Consider the following 13,450-nt stretch of genomic DNA (forward strand, 5'->3'; position numbering starts at 1 on the left):
ATCATCAACAAATCAAACCATGCTACTTTAAAATCCAGTTCAGAACCTAAGGATTTATAAACGTCCAAAAACCCGTCGCTCGTTGTTCAGTCCGTTAGCATCAACGCAGCATGGACCCCTCTCCCCCCCCCCGACCCCGTACAGTATAACACTGATTAATACGATGATGTGAGGCCAATGACGGAGCTCTGACATGACTATGACACGCACAACACGCACACCTGAGGAAAGCGTATGGATATGTGAAAAGTTCTTCATGTAAAACGGTGGCGGGGGGGGGGCGAATGCATGATATGCTCGTAGGTCCTCGTCTTTTATTTGCATATTCAACCCACATTTGGCACAAAGAGAAACGCGTGAGCCGAGGCCGTGGACAGAATCGTTCGTGTTTATGGCACAAAGGGAAATAAAGTGTTAAAGTCTAATTAGAACGAGTCGGCTGACGTTGCCACGGTTTCAGGCCGTGATCAGAGAGGAGGCACACGCTAACAAGTGGTTTCATCGTTAATTTAATTCTGTAACCCCGGAGGAACTCTAGAGGGCGCTGGTTCAAATTCGCAGTTTGAAAGTCAACGATAGCTGCCGTTTACATTTTCTTTTCTCTGTCGTCTAAGATATTTTCTAATCTCCTGCCTGAAGGATCTTTTACTTGTGCACACAAGATATGAATAAAAGGAAGGAATGACCAAATTCTCATGTTTACTTTCAATTACATGCTATACAAATAAAACTGGCATAAAATATGAGCTAGATAGTATGTTAGCATACGTTTGAACTAAATGTGGAAATGTTGTCACACCTGAAATACCCAAGTTGAAAACTTTCCAGTTGCACAGGGACTATGTTTATGTTATCCAGCTAGCCATTGTTAGCAAAAAGAGGTCATAATAACGCATTTAGCAGTATCTTACGCATACTGACATTGTAGTTACACGTCCAGAGATCGTAACTGGATTTGTGCGACACATTTAATGTCAGAAGTGCTGAACTACAGTTTTCACTACTGTTGATACACAGAGCGGCCATCTTAGATATCGAAGTTGGGGCTGGTAATGTTAATCCGACTTTCCGAGTCGATATTCCGACTTGAGACGTAGTTCCATTTGCAACTTTCGACTTGGGAACTAAAATTAGCATTATTTCTGAGGTCTTTGGAACAACTGTTTTTATTGGAGCTTTCTAGTTGCTGCTAAAGCTAATGCTAACTGTCCAAAATGGCGGCTGTGCGAGATTCCGCGGTGCGTCCTTGGTGATCATGGCCTTGAACAGGTTCATCGCTGTTATCTTCCTGAATGAAATGCATAGTTTCTGGGGCAAATCGCGTTTTTATGGCACTTCCACTTTAAGGAGGAAACATGTTGGAATGAGAACAGAAGAATGCTCGTGACGTAGCCCTTCGGATCAGTCGGACACTCAGATGAACTAATTCATGAAAATATAATGGATTAAAAAAAAACGTCTCCACAAGATTAATAAATAAATAAATACATCTCTGTTGAAAATAAATAAACAAACAAATGTGTTTCACAAGTACAAATTGTGTAGGTATAGTTGGAAATGCTTCATATGAAAATATTTTGTCTACATTATAATAATAACTGTATATCTGATGATAATCTAACCCAGTCAGTTATTGAACTCAAAGACTAAGTGAATATAATATTACGTTCTTGAAAAATCCCCCGACAGCAGCAAACAGCACTGACAACTTCGTCAAACACGAAAAACAAAACAAAATAAATCTTTGGTTTGCTTCAAACCAAGTTGGACTGGGGCTTAAACATTTTCACAAGTAGAAATGATCAATGAAACAATATTTTTCATTGCAACCAACAGCTGATTTAGACTCAAGGATCAAATAAAATACCAACTGTAACATTATTGCAAAGTTAAATACGTCCGGGAGAGACTCCCCACAATGAAACATTATACAGCTGAAATTTTACAGCTGTTTGAAGTGTGAAACATTTTGGAAAATACCCTTATTCACTTTCTGTTGAAGTTAGATGATAATACTTTAGTGTGTTTAGTATGGAGCTGTAAATTACTAGCCTAGCTTAGCATGGACACTAGAAACAGGGGGAACAGCTAGAATGGTCCGCCTAAATGTTCAGATATTTAATGACCAATACCTCAACAAGAAACCTGCTATTTCCTAAGTATATCTGGATTGTGTAATTAGTACACAAACCAAAATGTAAAACCAGTCATGCTAAGCTAGGCTAATCATAGTTCACATGATGTTAACTTTCTTCTCACCTGACTCTGATACTGAAAGCAAAAACGTCGTATTTCCCAAGAATGTTGTGTCTGCAGTAAAAGGTGTAAAATACGATACGTCTGAAACACTCACACTGAACATAATCAAGAAACCAATTAACGGCAGGAATTCAAAAGACAAAAAAAAACAACAATGAGAACACACAATGTTGCTTTGCTACAAATGTGCAAATTTCACTTTTGCAAACGCTCACGTTTTAAAACCTTCCTGTAAAAGTATAAAAGCACTTTGTATATTTTTTTGGGGACTAAATTCAACAAACGATGTAAAATCCTGAAACAACCGTTCATATACACAAAAATATGTTTTTCCTTCCTCGTTCTGCCGGGTTCAGAAGTTTGGCTCAATCTGCAAAATAAAAACCTGTTTTTAGTCATTTATCTTCTCTGTTTGTTCCATACTTGTCAATAAGCAGTAGAGACGTGGTTTAGCAGTACGATGAGCCACAGCTAGGTGGTGCCGTTGAGATGGTCGCCCTAAACGGAAGAAAAAAAAACTGCATTGCATAGAGAAGCCTGCTGCAAAGTAAGATTATAATATTCGCAGAAATCATGGAAACCAACCGACCTGCTGCATGATCACAACGTGGCTGTGACAGAACTTACGATCACGTAGCTATGATCACGTAGCTTCTCACAAGTCACGACGTCTGCAGCTACAGTTGGTGCATGTGAATGAGGTGGAAATACAGTCAATTAAGGTATAACAGGTGTAATAATCTGTACAGTTTAACTACATATATCCTCTCGGCTGGGCATGGGAGGGGCGGGGTTTCATGTTTAAGGCGGGGCCAAAAGCAAGGAAGCACTAATAGGATGTAAACGTGTCTAATGTTTCAGTCCCAAAGAACACGACAAGGAAAGAAAGCGAGGATCTGCGTTGTTCTCCGTCCAGGATCGAGATGTTCCGTCTCTCCAGGTGATGAAAAACAAAAATACTATCACGTCTCTTGGAATAAAAAAAAAAAACAACAAGACGAAGCATGTGAGGTGACCGACGTCCGGGCGGCGCCGCTTCCTCCGTCCGGAGCTGCACCGCCACACGTGACATGTTCAATTGGCACAAGAATCATGGAACAAGCCAAAATGACAACAAATGCATCAAGAAATAAATCACGGACGGGAAAGAGGAAACGCCACAGACAAACGAGATCGTCTGTCTCAGAATGTTCACCACTGCTCCTCCAGGGTTATTCTTCTGTTTCTTTTTTTAAATCTCGTGTTATGTTCTGTCCGGCCGTGTGGTCGACGGCGGCGGCAGCGAACCCGAGTGTCTCTGCAGGTCCAGGTCCTGTGGCGCTGGCTGGCGGTGGCTGGGGGGGGGGGGGGGGGGGAGCATTGACGAGTGCTTGCAATACACATTTGAAGCAAATCTAGATATAGAATGTGTCGTCCTTGCATCGCTTTAATTCATGGAAGCACCGATCCGCCTTCGCTCCTTTTCATTTCCAGATGCCCACGTTCCTCAGGTTCATTCTTTTTATTCCATTTATGATAAATATATGAGTATATTACACTGCTGTCTGCCTCTCACACACCCCCCCCACCCGGTCCCCTACAGTTTTCATATAGAATTATAATATCTGTCTTCACACGTAAACTTAAATCAAATATCCGACCCTTTACCAGACGTCTCCTCGTCTCCTCTCGTCCGTCCACTGTCCGCAAAAGTCTGTTTTTCATTTTTCATCTTTTCATTAATATATTGCCACATTCATATATCATGCATTTTACTGCATTGCTATTGCACTGGTCCGGATGTATTCAGGAGGTGTAAAGAGAGTGGAGCAGGGGGGTGGGGGTGGGGGTGGGGGGGGACTCGGGGCAGGAGAAGGAGGATAAAGGGGAAAAGAAAAGCTTCTCAGATGAGGTGTCGTCGGGGGGGTTGGGGTGGGGGGGGGGGAAACTACTGCATGTTGTGGACGTCCTCGCTGCGGATGATCTTGTAAGTGATCCAGTAGAAAATGTTAAAAAGGAGGAAGACGCCCGGGAAGGCCACGCGGGAAACCGTGTCGATGCGCTTGGCCCGGCCGATGAAGAGCTTCTTCATCTCGTCGATGGTCTTCTCCGGCGGGCCCGAGGGGGGGGCGTTGTTGTTGTTGCCCTTGATGGCCATGCCGTCCTTGGCCTGCAGGCAGGCGGGACCCATGCCGTAACCGGGGACACTGAAGCGTCCCTCGCCCGTCTCGTCCTCCTGCAACACAGGCCAAGACTCAGGTTACTGCTGGAGGAGTGTGTGTGTGTGTGTGTGTGTGTGTGTGTGTGTGTGTGTGAGTGCGTGTGCGTGTGCGTGAAAAACACAAACATCACAGACAGACAGTGACTTGAAATGAAAAACGAGGTAAATCATTGTGTGATGTGACTCTGAACCAAAAATACCAACTTTTAGGTCGGATCTGTTTTTCCGTCTCTACATCCGAACATAGACTGTAAATAAAGATGGACGACACGACAGCTGCCACAGGTGAAGCCAAAGCTCCTGAGCGCCCCCTGGAGGCTGGAACATGGACCAAATGATAAATATCAAAGTAGTTGAAAATCAATATCCGTGACGATACACAGATCACTACTGTGGAAGAAGTGGACTCAGTCATTAGCATTAATTTCCCTTAATTTCAATATTTAGTCTGGTCTTCAGTCTGAAAGCAGCTAAACCTTCAAATGTGGTGAACACACGTCACAGACTCACTCCTGCAGCCTCATCAGCTCTGAACACATTGTCCAGATAACGGCTGGTTTGTGTCTGAGTGGAACCAACAGCAAAAAGAATAAAACCTGACAAACAAACAAAAACACAACAGGAGCACGATGATCAGATCTGAGTCTCGTTCAGAAACCAGCAGAGAAACTTCCTCTCGGGTTTTTAAGAGCAGCACACAGGTGATTCCATCAGGTTCATCACAGCTGGAATCTGAGCTGGTTTTAAATTGATCTGAAGCCCAAAGAGATTTAGATTTTTCATAAGCAAGTTTTACTATTAAAGGAGATTTCAATGATACGTAAACACTTGTCATGTTGCTGGAAAAGACTGATTTCATTCCATAAAATCAAATTATTAATTAGAAATAGAGAAAAAAACACCACATATCTAAAAAATGTATAACTAGCGTGAATATGGACAAAGATTTTAGAGCAATGATTAAACTCTACTGGACAAGTAGACATTTGTCTACACAGCCACATTAAATCAACACTATTCATTTAAGTGTGAGTTTGTTGTTTGAGTGACTGTGAATATGGATATGACCCCCCCCCCCTTTTATCCTGATGAACAACGAACAGCGAAAAATGAAAACAGCCTACAGCGAGGAGTTATTTGCAATTTTTAATACTTTCTCTTTAATGATTACACAGATCCTTGAGTAGAGGAACAGAAACCGAAAGATCCAACTCCAACAACCCTGACAATGTTCAAAAACAGGTAAAGAGATTTTTGTTCAGAAAACCTTTAATCGTTAATAGAATTAGTAGTATGACATATTTCAATAAATATTTAGATATATACAGATACAGCAGAAACGGTACATTCTTTTTTTCTCTTCAAATTGCTTCACTTTTTTTGTACAAGCCAAAATATCTGCCATTGTATTTATATTCATGCAAAATATTGTTTTTCAGATTAATGAAAAATAAAAAAAAGAATTTGCTGAACTTTTAAATGTTTTTTTTTCCATCCTGCTTCGATGTGCACTCTCGGATTATAAGCATCATAATGAGCATCGTACTCTCTGCAAATCAAACGGGTGCACTTTGTGCCAATACACAAGAGAAGCAAGTAAAGCAAAATTAAGGCCATTCCAACTTGTGCAAAGAAAACAAATAAATAGAATAATCCCTAATAAAAGTCATAATAATGTTTCTTTTAGTTCACAGCGGCTCACGAGTCGCTGTATCTTCTCCCTCAGGGCATCGGATTGTACGATACACATACAATAAGATACAAGAGAACCAAACACAAGCCCAGAAACCAATAGAATCATTAATCATCAACAAATCAAACCATGCTACTTTAAAATCCAGTTCAGAACCTAAGGATTTATAAACGTCCAAAAACCCGTCGCTCGTTGTTCGGTCCGTTAGCATCAACGCAGCATGGACCCCTCCCCCCCCCCCCGACCCCGTACAGTATAACACTGATTAATACGATGATGTGAGGCCAATGACGGAGCTCTGACATGACTATGACACGCACAACACGCACACCTGAGGAAAGCGTATGGATATGTGAAAAGTTCTTCATGTAAAACGGTGGCGGGGGGGTGGGGGGGGGGGGGGCGAATGCATGATATGCTCGTAGGTCCTCGTCTTTTATTTGCATATTCAACCCACATTTGGCACAAAGAGAAACGCGTGAGCCGAGGCCGTGGACAGAATCGTTCGTGTTTATGGCACAAAGGGAAATAAAGTGTTAAAGTCTAATTAGAACGAGTCGGCTGACGTTGCCACGGTTTCAGGCCGTGATCAGAGAGGAGGCACACGCTAACAAGTGGTTTCATCGTTAATTTAATTCTGTTACCCTGGAGGAACTCTAGAGGGCGCTAGTTCAAATTCGCAGATTGAAAGTCAACGATAGCTGCCGTTTACATTTTCTTTTCTCTGTTGTCTAAGATATTTTCTAATCTCCTGCCTGAAGGATCTTTTACTTGTGCACACAAGATAAGAATAAAAGGAAGGAATGACCAAATTCTCATGTTTACTTTCAATTACATGCTATACAAATAAAACTGGCATAAAATATGAGCTAGATAGTATGTTAGCATACGTTTGAACTAAGTAACGTTATGCACACATTTGCCACTAAGCTAAATAGTATGTGTCGTTGACTTCTGCTGCGTTGCTTCTGCACTTTAATGCCGTGTTCCATTACATGTCGAAATTTGGCCTTGGAAATGATGTCACACCTGAAATACCCAAGTTGAAAACTTTCCAGTTGCACAGGGACTATGTTTATGTTATCCAGCTAGCCATTGTTAGCAAAAAGAGGTCATAATAACGCATTTAGCAGTATCTTACGCATACTGACATTGTAGTTACACGTCCAGAGATCGTAACTGGATTTGTGCGACACATTTAATGTCAGAAGTGCTGAACTACAGTTTTCACTACTGTTGATACACAGAGCGGCCATCTTAGATATCGAAGTTGGGGCTGGTAATGTTAATCCGACTTTCCGAGTCGATATTCCGACTTGAGACGTAGTTCCATTTGCAACTTTCGACTTGGGAACTAAAATTAGCATTATTTCTGAGGTCTTTGGAACAACTGTTTTTATTGGAGCTTTCTAGATGCTGCTAAAGCTAATGCTAACTGTCCAAAATGGCGGCTGAACGAGATCCACGGTGCGTCCTTGGTGATCATGGCCTTGAACAGGTTCATCGCTGTTATCTTCCTGAATGAAATGCATAGTTTCTGGGGCGAATCGCGTTTTTATGGCACTTCCACTTTAAGGAGGAAACATGTTGGAATGAGAACAGAAGAATGCTCGTGACGTAGCCCTTCGGATCAGTCGGACACTCAGATGAACTAATTCATGAAAATATAATGGATTAAAAAAAAACGTCTCCACAAGATTAATAAATAAATAAATACATCTCTGTTGAAAATAAATAAACAAACAAATGTGTTTCACAAGTACAAATTGTGTAGGTATAGTTGGAAATGCTTCATATGAAAATATTTTGTCTACATTATCATAATAACTGTATATCTGATGATAATCTAACCCAGTCAGTTATTGAACTCAAAGACTAAGTGAATATAATATTACGTTCTTTAAAAATCCCCCGACAGCAGCAAACAGCACTGACAACTTCGTCAAACACGAAAAACAAAACAAAATAAATCTTTGGTTTGCTTCAAACCAAGTTGGACTGGGGCTTAAACATTTTCACAAGTAGAAATTATCAATGAAACAATATTTTTCATTGCAACCAACAGCTGATTTAGACTCAAGGATCAAATAAAATACCAACTGTAACATTATTGCAAAGTTAAATACGTCCGGGAGAGACTCCCCACAATGAAACATTATACAGCTGAAATTTTACAGCTGTTTGAAGTGTGAAACATTTTGGAAAATACCCTTATTCACTTTCTGTTGAAGTTAGATGATAATACTTTAGTGTGTTTAGTATGGAGCTGTAAATTACTAGCCTAGCTTAGCATGGACACTAGAAACAGGGGGAACAGCTAGAATGTTACGCCTAAATGTTCAGATATTTAATGACCAATACCTCAACAAGAAACCTGCTATTTCCTAAGTATATCTGGATTGTGTAATTAGTACACAAACCAAAATGTAAAACCAGTCATGCTAAGCTAGGCTAATCATAGTTCACATGATGTTAACTTTCTTCTCACCTGACTCTGATACTGAAAGCAAAACGTTGTATTTCCCAAGAATGTTGTGTCTGCAGTAAAAGGTGTAAAATACGATACGTCTGAAACACTCACACTGAACATAATCAAGAAACCAATTAACGGCAGGAATTCAAAAGACAAAAAAAACAACAATGAGAACACACAATGTTGCTTTGCTACAAATTTGCAAATTTCACTTTTGCAAACGCTCACGTTTTAAAACCTTCCTGTAAAAGTATAAAAGCACTTTGTATATTTTTTTGGGGACTAAATTCAACAAACGATGTAAAATCCTGAAACGACCGTTCATATACACAAAAATATGTTTTTCCTTCCTCGTTCTGCCGGGTTCAGAAGTTTGGCTCAATCTGCTTCCTGCTGATTTCTAACATGATTTTCAAATGGGAAAAACAAAACAAAAATAAAAACCTGTTTTTAGTCATTTATCTTCTCTGTTTGTTCCATACTTGTCAATAAGCAGTAGAGACGTGGTTTAGCAGTACGATGAGCCACAGCTAGGTGGTGCCATTGAGATGGTCGCCCTAAACGGAAGAAATAAAAACTGCATTGCATAGAGAAGCCTGCTGCAAAGTAAGATAATAATATTCGCAGAAATCATGGAAACCAACCGGGCTGCTGCATGATCACAACGTGGCTGTGACAGAACTTACGATCACGTAGCTATGATCACGTAGCTTCTCACAAGTCACGACGTCTGCAGCTACAGTTGGTGCATGTGAATGAGGTGGAAATACAGTCAATTAAGGTATAACAGGTGTAATAATCTGTACAGTTTAACTACATATATCCTCTCGGCTGGGCATGGGAGGGGCGGGGTTTCATGTTTAAGGCGGGGCCAAAAGCAAGGAAGCACTAATAGGATGTAAACGTGTCTAATGTTTCAGTCCCAAAGAACACGACAAGGAAAGAAAGCGAGGATCTGCGTTGTTCTCCGTCCAGGATCGAGATGTTCCGTCTCTCCAGGTGATGAAAAACAAAAATACTATCACGTCTCTCGGAATAAAAAAAAAACAACAAGACGAAGCATGTGAGGTGACCGACGTCCGGGCGGCGCCGCTTCCTCCGTCCGGAGCTGCACCGCCACACGTGACATGTTCAATTGGCACAAGAATCATGAAACAAGCCAAAATGACAACAAATGCATCAAGAAATAAATCACGGACGGGAAAGAGGAAACGCCACAGACAAACGAGATCGTCTGTCTCAGAATGTTCACCACTGCTCCTCCAGGGTTATTCTTCTTTTTCTTTTTTTAAATCTCGTGTTATGTTCTGTCCGGCCGTGTGGTCGACGGCGGCGGCAGCGAACCCGAGTGTCTCTGCAGGTCCAGGTCCTGTGGCGCTGGCTGGTGGTGGCTGGGGGGGGGGGAAGCATTGACGAGTGCTTGCAATACACATTTGAAGCAAATCTAGATATAGAATGTGTCGTCCTTGCATCGCTTTAATTCATGGAAGCACCGATCCGCCTTCGCTCCTTTTCATTTCCAGATGCCCACGTTCCTCAGGTTCATTCTTTTTATTCCATTTATGATAAATATATGAGTATATTACACTGCTGTCTGCCTCTCACACACCCCCCCCACCCGGTCCCCTACAGTTTTCATATAGAATTATAATATCTTGTCTTCACACGTAAACTTAAATCAAATATCCGACCCTTTACCAGACGTCTCCTCGTTTCCTCTCGTCCGTCCACTGTCCGCAAAAGTCTGTTTTTCATTTTTCATCTTTTCATTAATATATTGCCACATTCATATATCATGCATTTTACTGCATGTTGTGGACGTCCTCGCTGCGGATGATCTTGTAAGTGATCCAGTAGAAAATGTTAAAAAGGAGGAAGACGCCCGGGAAGGCCACGCGGGAAACCGTGTCGATGCGCTTGGCCCGGCCGATGAAGAGCTTCTTCATCTCGTCGATGGTCTTCTCCGGCGGGCCCGAGGGGGGGGCGTTGTTGTTGTTGCCCTTGATGGCCATGCCGTCCTTGGCCTGCAGGCAGGCCGGGTCCATGCCGTAACCGGGGAAACTGAAGCGTCCATCGCCCGTCTCTTCCTAATGCAACACAGGCCAAGCCTCAGGTTACTGCTGGAGGAGTGTGTGTGTGTGTGTGTGTGTGTGTGTGTGTGTGTGTGTGTGTGTGTGTGTGTGTGTGTGTGTGTGTGCGTGAAAAACACAAACATCACAGACAGACAGTGACTTGAAATGAACTGAAAAATGAGGTAAATCATTGTGTGATGTGACTCTGAATCAAAAATACCAACTTTTAGGTCGGATCTGTTTTTCCGTCTCTACATCCGAACATAGACTGTAAATAAAGATGGACGACACGACAGCTGCCACAGGTGAAGCCAAAGCTCCTGAGCACCCCCTGGAGGCTGGAACATGGATCAAATGATAAATATCAAAGTAGTTGAAAATCAATATCCGTGACGATACACAGATATAGTCGTCCATCTTTATTTTAAGTTTATGGTTTTAACTCGGCATAAAACTTTCCCATCAGTGATTAGCTTGAATAATTGTAAAGGAACAGCACTGGCTGATGATGCCATATTAAAGCATAACACAGTTTTCCAGAGGTCAGTTGTGGTTGATTGACTGTGTTGGGGAAGAGTCCTGAGTGCCGACCGTCAAACAATGGGTTATAAATACTTGAGGCCTACAAGGCCCAGCTGAAACCAGGTCAACCAGTTTCACTCTTAATTCACACCTTCTCTAGACAGCCTGGAGCCTCGCCTTGGTGGGGGAAGCAAGTCCTCAGGACCCCCACTGTGCCCCCCTCCAGCAGGCCCTGGTGGGGAGATGTTGCAGGCCCCTCTGCAAAAACCCAAATGAGACTCTGAAACGCCCACTGAGGTCGAATCCCCGCCCACTAAGGTCGGGACCCTGACATTCTCATTGGCTGAGAGCCAACTGAACCCTATGACTACTTCCTGAGGAAGCAGGAAGTCCTCAGGTGGTATAAAGCAAGGGACCTCACAGAAATCTTTCTCTTTTCCACTTTGCTCAAGTTGTATCCAGACCCTCCAGGGGCCTAACTACACGACTCAGTAACTAAGGAGGCGATTAGACGTTTGTTTACTATCATTTTATTTGAAGTCGTTTCATTTTCTTCTTTTATCTCAGTCGAAGTTTTATCTTGATAGGACTTTTTGCTGTTTTAACTTGAAAGACCGAAACAGGAAGTGCCCCGCTGGACGGACTCCGACACTTCCATAGACTTTCCTTTTTTCCAACGATCCACAAACGGCTTCCACAAAGCCGTTCCCTGCAGAAGCGTGACGTTCATCCCGCTGAGGAGTAAGAGGCAATCCACTCCGTTCCTGTAAACCAGCACGATCTCCGCTGTTACAGAAGAAGACGAAGTTTCATTCCGTCAAGGCAGCCCGAGGAATACGCTCCCTTTTCCGGTCCAGCGACCGAGCTCCAGAGCTCCGCTCGAGTGACCACATGATTTCACTGGCCCCCCGGGACATTCGCGCCGACGCGCACGCACACTGCGAGGGTGGTACAGTAAGAGACTTGATTATCTGGGCAGATACGTAGCGTATTGTTTAATATTTGAGTGTATTTGTGTGCGGGACCTCCGTGTCTCATTGTTTAGCCACGACGATTCGGCTACTTCCGGTTCATTTCCGGTTACGGCCTTGTGCCACAGTTTTTAAGCGCCGTGACTAAACGTCTCCGGTTGCACTCGTTCCCGTCTGAAGAACCTTACAGAGATTTTACCGTCAGACTTCAGCACACAACGCCGTTTGGGTGCTGAGCGGTAAAGTAAATGTAACTTGTTTCTGACGGTGTTTTTAAGAGCTTCTTTGAACTCTCCTTCCATGCCTTCTCTCTCTCTCTCTCTCCTTCTAAACCGACCTATACACCCGTTCCGATCTGTATTTAGAATACAGTTCATGTAACATAGTTAAATCTATATTTAAAGGGCCTGAACACATCTGGCCGCCATTTTGAAGCCGAAACTAAGCTAGAACAAAGAACCCTTTTGTTCTGCCTCCTCCTTGTGTCTCACACGTGGTCCGGCGGCCATTGGAGATTATTCATCTCTAGACCCGCCCTCAATTCTGGCTCTAAATTCATAACGAACCCGCCATTTTGTTTTGTAGTTTTAAGCCTAACATTGTCGGCCTCCATCTTAGATGTGACGTCACTACGTGACTGCGTCATCGCCACGCCCCCTTCTTTTTCTCTCTCTCTCACACACACACACACACACACACACTTTGATAGACACAGACAGATGCACACACACACAGATACACATAGATGAATACATGTGTTTTCTAAATTGTGATAAATGCTGCTGCTGTTGTGATCTTTGAAATATGGGAGTTTGTTAAGATGATGAATCATTAAATAACACTAACTTTATTTCACACACACACACACATAGACACATACACACAGAGAGACACTTTGACACAGACACACACACACACAGAGACAGACATACATAGGTAGACCGCAGGTTTACATGTATTTCCTGAATTGTGATAAGTGCTGCTGCTGTGTTTATCTTTGAAATATCGGAGCTTGTTAAAATGATGAATCATTGAATAACATTATAACTTTATTTCCCCTTTTTAATAAATTCTTTTGTAATTAAAGTATCTGTAGTCTGTGATTATTTGTGCATAAGTGTGTGAATACAGCTGGATTATGATTGCCTGTGCTCGAACTTAGAAGCCTTCACTGTTTATTTCCACCGTGCAGACACGACAACATGCAAACTCCTCACAGGAGCATAATAAACATTATTATGAGTTTCTCATCGATCACAC

At 42.4% G+C, this 13,450-nt stretch overlaps 1 protein-coding gene across 1 annotated transcript in view; it reads right to left on the minus strand.

The window, feature by feature from the left end:
• Nucleotides 1–4,186: 4,186 nt before the first annotated feature.
• The window catches only part of glra1 (glycine receptor, alpha 1), a 104,974-nt gene continuing 95,710 nt past the window's right edge, over nucleotides 4,187–13,450 (minus strand). The window contains exon 11 of the mRNA XM_061079221.1: nucleotides 4,187–4,474. Coding sequence (XP_060935204.1) covers nucleotides 4,187–4,474 — 288 coding nt within the window. The remainder of the gene's footprint in view (nucleotides 4,475–13,450) is intronic.

Source organism: Limanda limanda, chromosome 10 (genome assembly GCF_963576545.1).
Source record: "Limanda limanda chromosome 10, fLimLim1.1, whole genome shotgun sequence".
NCBI classification, from domain to species: domain Eukaryota; kingdom Metazoa; phylum Chordata; class Actinopteri; order Pleuronectiformes; family Pleuronectidae; genus Limanda; species Limanda limanda.